A 15,839-nucleotide genomic window follows, 5' to 3' on the forward strand; every position below is an offset into this window, starting at 1 on the left:
TTAAAACGAAAACCAATAAGAGAATCAAAAACTGCCTAAGACTACAGGGCTAAAAGATGTCACTTATAGTTCATAAAACACTTTATGAAACCTGATATCCTAAGTAATTTTAAAAACAAAAATTATCTCCCTGGTTTTTGCTGATGTGTCTTGTTTTGGAATGATTTAAAAATTTTTCCTCATTTATAGTATATATTTCTTGACACCAACTCCATAATTATATTGTTGCAAGTTATCTGCTTTCAGACTTAACATTTCTTGTCTAAGAAATTACTCAGCCTTCTTAATTTTGCTTGTTATTTTGTTCTAATCCCACTGACTGCTCAGTTTCCTGGAGAGGGCATGTCCTGTTCAGCTTGGGGTTGGAGACATGTCTACAGTAGGTAAATACACTCACTGTGAGGTCCCTGAATCACCTGAGGCCCAGACAGTTGCAAACAATGTTTCAATTTGAATGAGCTATTCACTACAACCATTCTTTAGACTGGTAATAGAACACAAGTCTCCACACCAAACTCAATTTTGATCTGTCTCATCATAGCCCAGAAACAACAGTGGCATAAAATTCAACTCTGCTTGTACCAAAAAGAAAAAATAATTTCACAGGAAGACCCTCACTCTGTACATTCATTTAAAATAAAGCCCAAGAGAAACAGAAAACCAATGTCATAGGCTGTATGTTAAACAATGAGGCTGTTTAATATTGATTATCTCCCCCACCCCCAAAGATACACCAAAATGTAAGCTCCACAAGGGCAGGGGTTTTTATTCTAAGGAACTGAAATAATAATAGCGAATATAGAGTAGATTTGTTAAATGAAAGGTTAAAAAATTAATTGACTGAATTAAGGGGGGTAAAAAACAAAAAACTAACTTACCTGTGGAAGTTCATCAGAACATAAAGTTGCTTCCTTCCCAGCATTTACATTCCATTGCTCCTCTCACTATCAATCTTTACCATGCTATTCTCCATCTCATTAATCATATTTTTTATTTCTTTTTTTGACCTTTATGTTTTCATTAATCATATTTATTCTCCAAATCCACCTAATGATGCATCCTTTTTTGAACACTTAGATTGTTTTAATATTCATTTTTATTATAAGCAATGTTGCCAGTAAAAATTTGTAAGAATTTCCCAAAGGAAACATCCCTAGGAATGGAACTGCTAGGTATTTTGAATTTAACAATATACTTCTAAAATTTTTCCCAAAGTGATCAGACACAGTTACATCTCCTCCACCAATGTATAATAGCCCTTAGACTTGCATCTTTACCAACTCTTAGTATTATCAGATTTCTTAATATTGATTAATTCAGTGACTATAAAACATTACCTCTTTGAGGCCCTCATCTGCAAGTTATAGACTAATAATAAGCTCTGAGCAATCTTTCATATTTTATTTGCCATTTAGGTATACTCTTATAATGCATCTCTTCTTCAAAGTCCTTGCTCAACTCAATTTTGATCTGTCTCATCATAGCATATACTCTTACCATTTGTTCATCAACATGTGGTTACCGTATTGTGTTTTACAATATTATAAATATAGAAGACTCTAAAAAAATTTAAGACAAGGCTTCAAGAACTCCCCATGTAGTTCAAGAGAATTTTCTAGGAAATAATGAAGAAGCCATACCAAATAGTATTCAATTTAATGTCAAAATAAGTAATAGAAACAAACCAAAAAAAAAAAAAACACACAGTTTTAACTAGTTAAATCAGATATCTCTCCAACCTTATCTCCCACTGCTTCCCTCACCCCATTTTTTCCCAGTTTCAGGGAACAATAATGTCACTCCATATCTAGACTCTTGATCTGCCTGGATGTCCTATTTGCATTCTTAACAAATTTATTTTTATTCTTCAAAACCCAGCTCAAGGGTGGCCTTCTTGATTAGGCCTTCCCTGCCTTTCTGTCCCAAACCAAATTAACCATTTTCTAATTCACACCTATGCTTACTCCTATTTACATTCCCACAGATGTTATTACTATTAGCCTTTGTGTTTCCCTAGAATAACTGATAGTAATCAAAGTTGATTATGTAAATGAACTGTATAATTTGAGGAAAACTTTGAAAAATGCTTTATCATCTCAATTTACTATTAACAGACACTGAACTGGGGGCGGGGGAGCTAAACCTCAGATAGGATTCCATGTGAATCCTCTGATGATACAGATTCATTATTGATTTGGTTTCAGAAATTGTTGAACAGACCCCACCTGCCTCTGTGAAGGCCAGGACCTTGGATATGTGGGGTAGCACTTAGCTGTTGTTTTTGTGAAGAAACTCTGATGGACCTCTTGTCTTTGGCTTAGATCATAGTATTTTTTCCTCATTTGAATTAAAGCAAACTACTCAACATTTCTAGAAGGCAATATGGTTATGCTTACTGGAATTCAAGATGTACATATCTTTTATTATAATATTTATAGGAATAACATCTACAGAAATAATCCCACATGTGCAAAAAAAGTTGATTGAGAATGTTCATTGTAACACTTTTATAATTGTAAAATACAATGGAAATGGATTAACTGTCCATTAAAAGGAAAATGTTAAGTAATATAACATAATGATTAAATGAAATTAATCTATGTATTGACATATAAGCTTTTCCATTATTTCTTAAGTAAACAAGTTACAGAGCAATATCCAAAAGATAGACTTCATATTTTAAGTGTACAGAGAAACCTATATTTTGGTGTTTGATTTATATATTCATTCTTATATGATAAAACAAATAGATTTGGGAAATAGTTTGGGAAAGATAGTGGTAAAAAAGGATTTTAATTTTTTTCTGCACTTTTTTAATTACATAAGGGATGTCTCCCTAAAATACCCTCTAGTCATATAGTAGACATTGGGTAATATAATGTCTGTAACTAATAACCCACTTAATGAAGTGTTGGGAAATGAAAGAAACCAAATGATTTCACAGACAGCTAAATCCTGATTGGTCTCTCAAGTTGCCAGTCTCCTAGAGCTGAGTTTAAATTCCTTCTACAAACTCAAGTCATCAAAGGATAAAATTTTTCACCAGAGTAAACTGGAGAAGTAATCTGGATTTTCACTATTTCAGCTTACATTTTTGCCTGGTGAACACAAAGGTAACATTAATTGACTATGATTCAAGTAGAACATTCATTTTTTTAAAGCATAATCTTCTCTTAAAAGAAAAAAAAATAGATTGAAGGAGTAACACTATTTTGTTTTTATAGGTAGCAATTTGAAACATGAAGACTACGATTCTACTGTTTTGTCTTCTAGGATCAACTCAGTCATTACCAGTAAGTGCAATATGTTTACTTTTATGTACCCACCAGTCTCAGCAGCATCTCTAGTTGCAGACCTTTCTCTCTTCCTGCTCTCCCCAAAACTGCTCTATTTTGTGACCCACTTTTTAGTTTACTGTTTTTATTTTCCAAGGCAAAAGATGATAAATTAATAAGGTGTTGGTACATATTTCAACATGTTTGAATTTTAAAAATTCATGTACTATATCATGTAATAAGTTATTATTTGGGCAAAGCAATAGGGTAGAAATGAGGGACAGGGAATGCTTTCAATTTTATCTATCCAAAGTTGATAATTATTTTATATTCCAAAAATAAATTAAGATTTTCTCAACAACCAGCTATTTTCTCATGACTAAAACAGTTAACTACATGTTCTGATTTTTCTAATTGAAAACATAAGCTATCTAGATTATGTGAACTCTAAAAAGGCTACCAAATCATATAAGATCAAAAGTATTTAATAGAGTGGACAACATTTTCTATTAGGATATTTGTATTACAAGCTGTGTTCATGTCTAACGGGCTTTTGAAAGAAAGGACTAGAACTCCACAATTACTCCAGTTGTCCCATATTATTTTGCAGACATAGATATGGGTGGTTGGGATATCTAAGTGGACTTTTCCTTGAAATATCAGAATAAAAGAAAGTATTCTTGGTTGAGGCTCAAGTGCACTTAACATGTCCATAGTCAGACATTGCACTACTTGCTGAATATACAATGGTAAGAAAGACATAATCCCTCATGGTATTCACAGGACTGAAGGTATCAATCAAGTAATTGTATTAAGGAAATGTTAATTTATAAATAATTGTGAAGGAAATGGATAGGGTGAGCTTGTGGAAGGATGAAACAAACATGAAGGACCAACCTCCCTCTTACTTCATCCATATATACGTACATACGTTCTTTTTTTTTTTAATTTTTTATTGTTGGTTGTTCAAAACATTACAAATTTCTTGACATATCATATTCCACACTTTGATTCAAGTGGGTTATGAACTCCCACCTTCACCCCATACACAGATTGCAGAATCACATCAGTTACACATCCATTGATTTACATATTGCCATACTAGTGTCTGTTGTGCTCCGCTGCCTTTCCCATCCTCCCCCCTCCCCCCTCCCCACCTCTCCCCTCCCCTCCCCTCCTCTCTCTCTACCCCCTCCACTGTATAACCCTGAGGGTCTCCTTCCATTTCCATGCAATTTCCCTTCTCTCTCCCTTTCCCTCCCACCTCTCATCCCTGTTAAATGTTAATCTTCTTCTCATGCTCTTCGTCCCTACTCTGTTCTTAGTTACTCTCCTTATATCAAAGAAGACATTTGGCATTTGTTTTTTAGGGATTGGCTAGCTTCACTTAGCATAATCTGCTCTAATGCCATCCATTTCCCTGTAAATTCTATGATTTTGTCATTTTTTAATGCAGAGTAATACTCCATTGTGTATAAATGCCACATTTTTTTTATCCATTCGTCCATTGAGGGGCATCTAGGTTGGTTCCACAGTCTTGCTATTGTGAATTGTGCTGCTATGAACATCGATGTAGCAGTGTCCCTGTAGCATGCTCTTTTTAGGTCTTTAGGGAATAGACCAAGAAGGGTCAAATGGTGGCTCCATTCCCAGCTTTCCAAGAAATCTCCATACTGCTTTCCAAATTGGCTGCACCAATTTGCAGTCCCACCAGCAATGTACAAGTGTACCCTTTTCCCCACATCCTCGCCAGCACTTGTTGTTGTTTGACTTCATAATGGCTGCCAATCTTACTGGAGTGAGATGGTATCTTAGGGTGGTTTTGATTTGCATTTCTCTGACAGCTAGAGATGGTGAGCATATATACGTACATATGTTCTTGAAAGAAGCTGTCTGTGCAAATTTCATCTTCAAAACAAGGTAAAATAGGAAGTTAATTTTTGAAAACAGATATTTCACTTCACTAAACAAGTTTACCAAAAGCATCTTCAAAATAAAGTCTCTCTTTTATGTTTAAATTACCATACAATTCATAAAAATTCAAGATAAATAAAACTTTGCAGGAATACAGCTCCCATGCAAAATGGACTCAAGAATAGAGTACGGGCTAATGCAGACTGCTATTGGCCAATAATGTGAGATCAGCTAGATAGATAATGGGTAGGAGATAGAGAGGTGACATTGAAATGTGTGTTAGGTATAGAAACAATATTTATCAAATGAAAAATCGTGACATATGGACAAGGTATCTCTTATTTTATGAAAGTGTATTGAATAATAAAGGCATACAAAATGAAACTCAGTGGCAAATGCAAGGACTTAAAACAGCCTAGTGATAATTTTCAGTAGATCAAAAGTTTGAATGCAGGTGACATATGACAATACTACGAGTAGAAAGAGAGGAAATAAGAAGAATCAAAGTCATGGAAAGTGGATGCCGGAGAAAACAAGATTTAATTCTTTCAATAACTATTTTTTGAGTATTTTTTGAGTATGCTCAATACTGATTTATCTGTTTGGGATTATCATTGAATTAAAAAAACAGCATTTCTAGCCTTGTGAAGTTTATATTTTGTCAAGGAAACAGATGGTAAACATCCTGAATCATAGATTACATTCTTATTAAAAGGTAGTAAGCACTGGGGAAAAATCACAAAGCAGAGTTAGATGAAGCAGGCCTATGGGTAGCTGCATACTGGCAATGGATCAGTTTGCATACACAGAAGACTGGTCATGGTAATACTCGACAAGAAAGAGCATCCCAGTAAAGACTTAAAGCAAGTGAGAGAGTAAGCCAGTGTCTGGAGGAAGGGCATTTCAGCCAGAGAGAAGAGGTGGAGGTGAGATCCTGGGCAGGAGTGGACTGCACCTACAGAAACACCAAAGAGCTTATATGAATGGAGCAGAGTAAGCAAGAGGAAATGAGGTGGGGCAGAAGGTCAGAGAGGCACTAGGGCACCAGAACATGAGTACCTCGTAGCCATTGTAAGGTCTCTGGTTTTTATTCCCTGTGAAATTGGCAGTCATCATAGGCACTGAACAGAGGAATAACAAAAGTAGGCAATCGTTTTCAAAGGGTCACTCCAGTTGCTGGGTTTAATAATAGATTGTAGCAGATGAAAAAAATTGTTTACAGAATATACATCTTCATAATCTTAATGCTGAAAAGAACATCCAAGGACAGGTAATGCCAATTGTTCTTCTTATAACTAAACGGGAAAGTCCAAAGTAAAATCAAGAGTTAGTGGCTGACTGCACCAGGGTAAACCAAAGAGAGCTATGCAGTGCTAGGGTGCCACTTCTCCCAGCCCTCTGGCTACATCAAGGACAAAGACAGTCTGAGGTCATATGAGTGGAAGAATTTATTTTTTGGGAGCCTATAAGCACAGTGGGGACCCTGATACTAACTCTGCCACTCACTATGTGACCTTCGGCTTCTCTTATCTATAGAATAAAACCATGCAAATAGATCATATGGGTAGCAAGGACATTTTTCACCCTTAAAAGTCAAGGATTCTTAATACACTAGGAGAATATATTGGCCAGGAGGGAAAATGAACTTTCATTACAGGATTAACATGTCAGGCACAAGGCAAAGGTGGGAGGCTTCATGAAAATGCAGTAGGATTTATGGCAGTTTAAGTCAAGCATTGGGGAAAAGCAAATATGCACAGAACTAAGATGCAAAGTGTGTATTCCATATCCAACAAAGGAAGATAGAAGCTACAGAAAAGAAATGAGAGCCAGGAACAACCTCGCCCTTTCCTTTTCCTCTTTCCAAACACCCCACCACCACCACCACCTGTTTTAGGTGGTTATTGTTGCTGCTACTGCTAAGGCTATTGTTTATTTTTTTTATTTTGGTTTGGTTTTGTATTTTTCCAGTACTGGGGATTGAACACAGGGCCTTGCCTTGCGCATGCCATGCTAGGCATGCTATACCACTGAGCCACAGCCCAGCCCTCCACACCCTTTTTTTGGGGTCCTCCACACCCTTTTTGATGCAGCATTTTTCCATTCTAGCATTCTGCCTCTGCCATACACAAAATGTTTCAGGGATCAAAACTGTTTCAAAATACATGAAGCTTAAAGACAGACATTTTTATTTGCGACAACCTGCTTTTTTCTGGACATAAGTGGATATAAAACCTCAAACACATTCCCGACTTATCAAATATTTGTATTCACAGAAGCAGTTTAATTTGGGACTTGCTCCAACAAAACCAGCTCCAGATCAGGCCTCACAACTAAACCAACAGCAGCCAAATCAGGTAACTGTTTTATAATAGGGAAGATTTATAAACCAACAAAGGAAACATGTTAAGACTGGTGGATTTAAAATCAAGACTTATATAGTCTTATGACTGAACAAAAGAGAGGCTTTTCCTTTGAGAGAAAAAAAAAACACTTTTTAAAAATATATAAATAAAGAAAGTAAAGTGCCCTCATTCTTTTTCTTTTGTCTGAATAGTTGGTTTAGCAACTAACTCTAGTAAACTTTGAAAAGCAATAACAACACCTTTTTACAAAGCTTGGTCATGTATGCCTTTGAGATACTCTGACATGCTATGTGGAATTTACAAGGATGGCAGAGATTAGGAGGTAAGCCATAAAAATAACAGCATGTTTCTTCATGGCTTTCTTAAGTTTTACTCTGTTGATGAGCTGATGTGTTTCTATAGAATCTGTTACTTCAAAGCATATTTAAATATTTTTGAAAACTCCATTAGCTTGGTTACTGTACTCCCTGGCCCTCCAACTTTTCGACAATATATAAGGGCTCTGCCTTACCTATATATAGACTTTGTGAAATAGTACAGTCAGATAATACTAGAATCTAAAGTTTTTTCTTTAGTCAATGGACATTGTAAAACACTCTAATTAGGAGTCAATCTTTTTCCTTAAGGAATCTGAAGCTTATACAATTTCCAAGACACTCTTTAAGAAAAAGATTACAAAAATCAATATGCAAAATGAGGTACTGATAAACACCATAAGTGTGAACATAGGACACCTCCCAGGACCAATCCACCTCTGATAGAAGTATAGATTACTTGAAGACATCTACTATTAACAGAGTAGGAAAAAAAACCAGATAATCTCTTGTCTAATACACCAATTTCAATGCCCTCTAGGTCTTCTCTTCTTTAAGTCTAATACCATTAACACAGTTGCTCACACTGGGGGCAGATCTGCAACTGGTAAGTAATCTTTTATGTCATTACCCATTATTCAATAAACATAATACCTAATGTTCAGCATGGAGGAGAGACAAGAACACATGGAAATGTTCATCCACAAGTGAACATACACATACTCACTGTAGATAAATTGTAAAAGAGGAATAAAAGGAGAGTCAAAGCATTGGATGCAATCAATGCATTCCAAAAAGATTTTCTTAATAGGAGTCTCCAAAGAAATTCATCTAACTCAAATCTTAGTTCTCCAACTCCTCCAACCTCTTCTACAAGATTCTTTCTCCATTCCTCCACTACAGAATGCCCCCTTAGAATGTCTGGACACCGACATAAACACTATGATCACCATTATTACCCCAATAAGAGAAAACTAAAAAGAATAGAAAGATCTTGAGTCCTCTCATAGAATATCTGTAATCTATTCAAGAATAGAAAAATCTTCCCTGATTGATGTGGATTTTTTTCCAGTGTTCAGATTTAAATAAAGCATTAATTCATGTTCCAGCCAAGATATTTAATTCCAAACCTCTCAATTTTCAAGAGGATAGCAATGAAAGAATTAATTTCTTTAGGAAAAAAATTCTAAGAGCCATTACTGTTGTAATCAGATGGTGAAAGAAAGGAAAATATCACCTAAATAATTCTCAAATAGATGAAATTAAATGCCAAAGAAAAACTTAATATGGAAAAAGTTAAAAATAGATCTTATAGGTATACTAGCAGACTAAACAAGTCTTTGGATTTAATTTCTGTGTCAAATTACACACACAGTAGAATACTATGTTTATATACCAAATCCTCCATTTAAATATATATTTACATTTAGTAAATACATATTAGTTTCCCAAATGTTGGAACTGAAAGAAACACAATAAAAATCTTCTTCATTGTCCACAGTTTAATCCTGCTATAGGAATGGCACCTGGTGCCCAAACACTTCCATTGACCCTGGGAGCATTGAATGGACAACAGCAGCTGCAATCACAAGTAAGTTCAAAAACTGGACTTCAGTTCAACATTAGAGAACATTTTCTCTCAGATGAAAGCTTACAGAATTCAAAGAATTTTTTAGGCTTTCTTGAAAAATTGAACAAATAATTTGCAGATGTTATGTTCTACTAAATGTAGAATAGTATTTGATAATTTGGTTTTTGTTGAAAACACGCCCCTAAAACTGGGAATACTGCCCAATAACCTCCCTAGAACACATTTTCAATGAGTAACAAGAAACCACAAAAAGTTGGGGAATATTGAAGAGTGAAGAATATAAGGACAAATTGAGAGGAACCAGAATTATTTCTAGCATATTCTGTTTTCTGTTGAATACTTTCCAGATGACCAAGACCATCCCAAAGAAAAACTAAGAGATGGGTAAAGTTTTACCTCCAGTAAATCTAAATTTTTTTGTTCTCTTTTTTCCATGCCACCTCAAAAGTCTCCCAGGACTTTTTAGTTACTATATTCTTACCTCCCACTATCATTTGCTTTCAGAAAAAAATTCTGGGATACCCTCTCACACAACATAAACATAATGTACTTAAAATATCACTCTCTTTAGAAGCATTCACATTTAACACTAGACAAAGACAAAATTCTTAACTTCTTGAAATGTCTCTAAACAACTTAATAATCTCTAAAGAAAAATACAATTGTCTATGGCTGGACTGTGTTTTGGGACAACTTATTCTTCCCAGCAAGTGATCTCAGCCCCAGGAACCCACCTAATGGTCTAATTGTTTTGTAGAAACATTGATTATTTATTATGTAAATAATATGTTAATTATAAAAAATTGAGAAAATACATACAGGCAAAAAGAAGTAATAAAATTCACCCAAAATCAAACACTATATAGGATATGTCTTTCAAATCCTTATTCAATAGCTATATGTACATTTTTTAAAGAAAACACATATTCTTGCTCTATCTAATGTTCTGTAACCTGATTTTTTTTCTTCTAAATATATCTTGAATAATTTTCATGCCTTGAAATATTCACTTGTAACTTTATTTATAAATGACTGCTTAATATGCCATTTTATACCAAATTCCATACAGTGAAAACATGGAGGTTTTTCCAAACTTTTTGCTTCTGTAAACAATGCTACAGAGAACATCCTTGTAACTAAGTCTATGATACATCAATGAGTGAGTGTTTCCTTTGGATCTATTGTTAGGAGAGGATTTATGGAACTGAAGACACATAAAATGTCTTCTTAATAAAAATCTTTTTTTTACCTTTATTTTATTTTTTATGTGGTGCTGAGAATCCAACCCAGGGCCTCGAATGTGCTAGGTGAGCGCTCTACCACTAAGCCACAATCCCAGCCCAATAATAAAAATCTTGGTTAAAAAAGTTGAACCTCTGAAAAAGACTTGAAAAACATGTGAATAAAATGTGACTCTCTTTAATACATGATCCTGGTATAATCCATGTTCTGACTACCCAGGTTCAGTTTCAATTGTTGCCCTGCTCTATTTTAACCTTGAAGACAGACTTAGTACAACTTATTCCCCAGATTACATACCCACTTAAGTCAAAGCATTAGTGGGCTGTGTAAATGTTACAAAATTTTCAGTATAAAGTTTGCCATTGCACACTCCCCTGCATGCAGGAATGCATATCCATCTCCATTCTCTAACGGGATTCTTTAATTTCCCTGATTCTTCTACCAACAAGGGTCCCCATACCTGATCTCCTAGGCAGTTCCAGTCTCTCAAAATCCTTCCTTACTTTCTCTGGCACAAAACCTATAACTGTTGGCAGCTCCCAATTATCAAAGAACCAAACTGATCAAGCATACACTCTAGAGCCCTTTGGAGGACACTATTCAAACCGTAGCATCGTCCACTGTATAACTTCTACCTTCTAAATGTATTGCTTTAAATGTAAAACAACCTGGGTCTGATCTTATTTTTACACACTACATAAGTTTCAATTCCCATCTAGCTCTAAGATTCTGTATCTGTGATGATACTTAGTAACAAGCATTGGTTAAACAGATATTTAATCCTTTCAAGGAAATTTCAAGATTTATACCATCTACCAGAACTCATTTTTGAATATACATTTTTAGTAAATTTTTCCATTTTTTTCAGATGTTACCAATTATTGTAGCACAACTTGGAGCCCAGGTAAAATTATTTTAGTATGATTTTGTTTTAAATCACCTTGGTATAAAATATTTAACCTCTTTCCAATTCATCAGTCACCAAGTTTCTGATTTACTTTTTACTGTGTGGCCACTAATAATAAAAGCTAACACTTACTGAGCAATTACATGCCAAATACTGTTCTGAAAAGTACTTTGCATGTGTTATTTCATTTAATATTTAAAACAGCCTCTTTAGCCAAGCACAGGATCATACACCTGTATTTCCAGTGACTTGGGAGGCTGAGGCGGGAAAATCCTAAGTTTGAGACCACCCTGGCTGAGGAAGACATTGCCTCAAAATAAAAATTAAACAGGGCTTCGAATGTAGTGCAGTGGTAGAACTCCCCTGGGTCCAACTCCCATCCCCCCAAAATAAAAATAAGACCATCTCTGTAGGCATTATCTTTATGTCCAATTTAAAGATAAGTAGAGACAGTAGCAGTTTCTAAGCTATAGTTGCACCTATAGTAGCTGATACATCAGATGAGGCAACTAGTCAATCCTCTAAACCAAACTGTTAAAAAAGAAATAAATTATCTTATTGTTTGTGATTTGGGGGATTTTTTACCTCAAATTTATTTTTTAACTATATGTACTTAAATTTTTTTTTTACTTTCTTTTCCATCTTCCTATCTACTTCAGTGAAAATAATTCTTGAGATCACTGATAAAATTACAAAGGGCCAGTAGCAATATCAGAATAAGGTGACAACTTTTACTTCTAAAAACATAGTCAAATATAAAATTTCCAGCAACTCAATCCCATATGTAGGACCATATTCTACAAGAATTATTTGAAATATAGCAAAGGTTTATGTACAATATATTCATCAAAATAGTATAGAGAAAAGTATTGGATATACCTTAAATTTAAGACCCCCTACAAAGAAAAAGGTTAAGCTATGCAACATAAAAGCAAATACTATGTGCCATTCAGAATTACACATGTTAAAATTTATTAATAATACAGTTAAGTGATAATTAAGGAATGCTGAAAGAAAAGGCAAGAAAGACAGAAAACTGTATAAATGACATAATTTCTATTCTGTAAAAAAAAAAAAAATTGGAAGACATCTGGAAAAAATACCGTAAACTTTGAATGGTGAGAGTATTTTTTTCTCTAATGTTTTCTGTATCTTTAAGTTTCCTCCAATGTATATCTATTACTTACGAAAAATATATAATTTTTAAAATGTAGGTGACCTCACATTATTCAAATAATAAATGTTACCAGTCCCCATATCACATGCTGATGTCAGTTTTATGATACAGATCACAAAGACAGTTTAACATATTGTTGAAAACAAAATATCTCTTTATAATATTTAAAAGTATTTTGAGTTTTTAAGTTATGATATGTATCTTTATATATATATGTATATATACTTGAGTATATTAAACTTTGTCTAATATCTTTTGTTTAAAATTTTGTTTTTAGGGTACTATCCTAAGCTCAGAGGAATTGGTAAAAAAAATTTTTTTTGTTCAAAACTATCATTCCAAACTCTTTTTACTTCTACCACATGTTTTCTGTCATCTCATATACTCTTTGGCCACAAACCTGAATCTGGTGTATAGTAAACTGAACATTTTTATATGCCTTTGAATTATATTATTCTCTCTCTAACTGGGGATTTTATCATCATCTTGCAGCTACTTTTCTATTATAATGACTTAGCACTGGTCTTTCACACATTGCCATTAGGCTCAGTTCTATGGTTCTCAGAGACCTATTACACATTTTTAACTCTATACTGATCAAAATCTATAATTAAAAAATATTGAAATGAATGCAAATGTAGAGTAATCTAAATATTTACTTTTTTGTAATTTTTAGTTTTATGAGAAGAAAATATTTTCTAGCATCTGATAGTGATAAATACTCTTTCCTATACACACGAGTAATAGGAGGCCTAGACCTAAATGGCATTCGTTATATATATAAATATATATATATATTTGGTCTTTTAGTTTTAGATGGAAACAATATCTTTATTTTATTTATTTATTTTTATGTGGTGCTGGGATTGAACACAGTGCCTCGTATGTGAGGCAAGTGCTCTACCACTGAGCCATAAACCCAGTCCCTAAATGGCATTCTTAATAACACAAATACACACTAATATCTTGTCATCCATAAGTCATGTTTTAAAAAATGACTTGAATTCATATGATATATAAACATGACAATAGAAATAAGAAAGCTAGGCAATATCTGAGAACACAGTTTTTAAATACTTTTCCTATTATGAAAAAGGTAGAGATTTTCTGTTTTTTCCATAAATGATAATCAAGTAATGGGAGTAGTGTCTTATTTTTCCAACATTGATACATGAACTTCCACATCTACCAGCTATTGGACCTTCTACATGGCAAGCACTTAAGTGGATCCCTTACATACATGGCCTTTAACTCTCACCAAACTACAAAGTCAAGACCTTGGACACAGCTGTACAAATACAAGAAACTGAGGCTTAGAGAGCTTAAGTAATTTAGGTCTAAAAGACAACAAAAGAAAAGAAAAAAAAAAGACTACGTCCAAATCCCAAACCACTTTTCTATCCAACATTCTGGTGGTTTTCAAACATTTTTTGGTTCAACTCATAAATATTCCTCTAACTGCCCTGTGGTGGCGCATGCTTATAATCCCAGCAGTTCAGGAAGCTGAGACAGGAGGATTGCCAGTTCAAAGCCAGCCTTAGCAAAAACGAGGCACTAAGCAATTCAGTGAGACTGTCTCTAAATAAAATACAAAATAGAGCTGGAGATGTGGTTCAGTGGTTGAGTGCCCCTGAATTCAATCCCCAGTACCAAAGGAAAAAAAAAATTCCCCTTACTGTATGCAATGTACCATGGTAATTTATAATCTATTCCATTTTATTTTTTTTAAAGATGGCTGCCACCACTTTTCTTACTTCAAAGCTGTGGTTGTCATAATTCTCAGTTTAAAAGCTTTTCTAGTGCACTCTACTCCTATATCATCTGGTATAAGTCTAATTCTGATTTCAGTATCAAATCTAAGACAGCATTTCCCAAACTTCAGTCTTGGCCACCAACTCGGTATGACTTTGAGAACCAGTTTAAGATGCAGATTCCTGAATCCTGCTGAGACTCACTCAATCAGAATCTTTTTAACAGTGGAAAACTTCCAGAGAGGAGTTTCTTCAATAACCTCAAAAAACACACTAGCAGCTGAATTGAAAGAACCTTAAAAGGATGAAGATGATGTTTGGTGAATCTACCCAAACTAATTTTTCCATTTATTTTTAATTTCCTAAATTACTTTTTTAAAAAAACTTTTATTGGCAAAAGAAAGTCTATTTTTTAGGTCAATAACAGAGTTATCACCATTATTATTGTATGAGTTTTCTCCTTTAGTACTATCTCCAGATCCACCTGATAATAACAAAGCATGTATCATACCTCTTCCTGTGACCAGTTTGATTCTGGTTTTCCCATTCTGAGGAAAACAGAGCACAAACAAAGAACCCCAATAATGAAACCAGCATCAGGCTTGGCTTTGGCAAGAGAGGCATCTTCACTGAGGAATGGCAAATTTTTGTTTTCTTCTCTGACTTTGCCCTCTCCTTCCTACTCACAACTTGCTGCCCTCCAAAGAGACAGACTCACTGACTAATCATAAAATGTGTTCCTTTTGACTTTGTTTTCTGTTTCTTTTCCTCATTCTAGCCATTGGCCCCACAAATCTTCACAGGCCTTCTCATCCATCCCTTGTTTCCTGGAGGCATCCAGCCCACCAATCAGGCAGGAGCTAATCCAGATGCCCAGGATGGGGTCCTTCCTGCAGGACAAACAGGAGTAAATCCTACCAACCAGGGAACCCCAGCGAGCCACCTTGCAACTCCTACTGGCACAGATGATGATGAGTTTGGAGAGACTACCCCAGCAGGCATCAGAAGGGGCACACAAACTACAGAGGAAACCACCACAGAATCACCAAATCGTAAGTTCTCCCATCTTGGAAAATGTCTTCAGCCATGAAAGTCATTCACAGAGTGGGACACAAGAGTTTTTTGTCTTTTTTGACAAATGCAGATTTTGTTTTGTTTTGTTGTTACCAGAGATTGAACCCAGGGCTGCTTAACCAATGAGCAACATCCCCAACCTTTTTTTAAATTTTTTATCTTGAGACAGAGTCTTGTTAATTACTTAGGGCCTCATTAAATTGCTGAGGCTGGCTTTGAATTTGTAAT

General features: G+C 34.7%; 1 protein-coding gene across 1 annotated transcript; it reads left to right on the forward strand.

The window, feature by feature from the left end:
* The first annotated feature begins 3,239 nt into the window (after positions 1–3,239).
* Positions 3,240–15,627, forward strand: Amtn (amelotin). Its single transcript, XM_046428736.1, has 7 exons — positions 3,240–3,293; positions 7,466–7,546; positions 8,411–8,476; positions 9,371–9,460; positions 11,571–11,606; positions 13,064–13,090; positions 15,316–15,627. The coding sequence occupies exons 1-7, from the start codon at positions 3,240–3,242 to the stop codon at positions 15,625–15,627; spliced, it is 666 nt and encodes a 221-aa protein (XP_046284692.1).
* The last annotated feature ends 212 nt before the right edge of the window (positions 15,628–15,839 follow it).

Source organism: Marmota monax, unplaced genomic scaffold (genome assembly GCF_021218885.2).
Source record: "Marmota monax isolate L192 unplaced genomic scaffold, Marmota_monax_Labrador192_F-V1.1 WCK01_AAM20220418_F8-fsc00132, whole genome shotgun sequence".
NCBI lineage: Eukaryota > Metazoa > Chordata > Mammalia > Rodentia > Sciuridae > Marmota > Marmota monax.

Excerpts from the sequence above, each read along its gene's own strand:
- Amtn (XM_046428736.1), top strand. The coding sequence starts at position 3,240 with ATGAAGACTACGATTCTACTGTTTTGTCTTCTAGGATCAACTCAGTCA. Across the intron at positions 3,294-7,465 it reads GATCAACTCAGTCATTACCA|AAGCAGTTTAATTTGGGACT; the intron begins GTAAGTGCAATA and ends TTGTATTCACAG. Across the intron at positions 9,461-11,570 it reads AACAGCAGCTGCAATCACAA|ATGTTACCAATTATTGTAGC; the intron begins GTAAGTTCAAAA and ends CATTTTTTTCAG.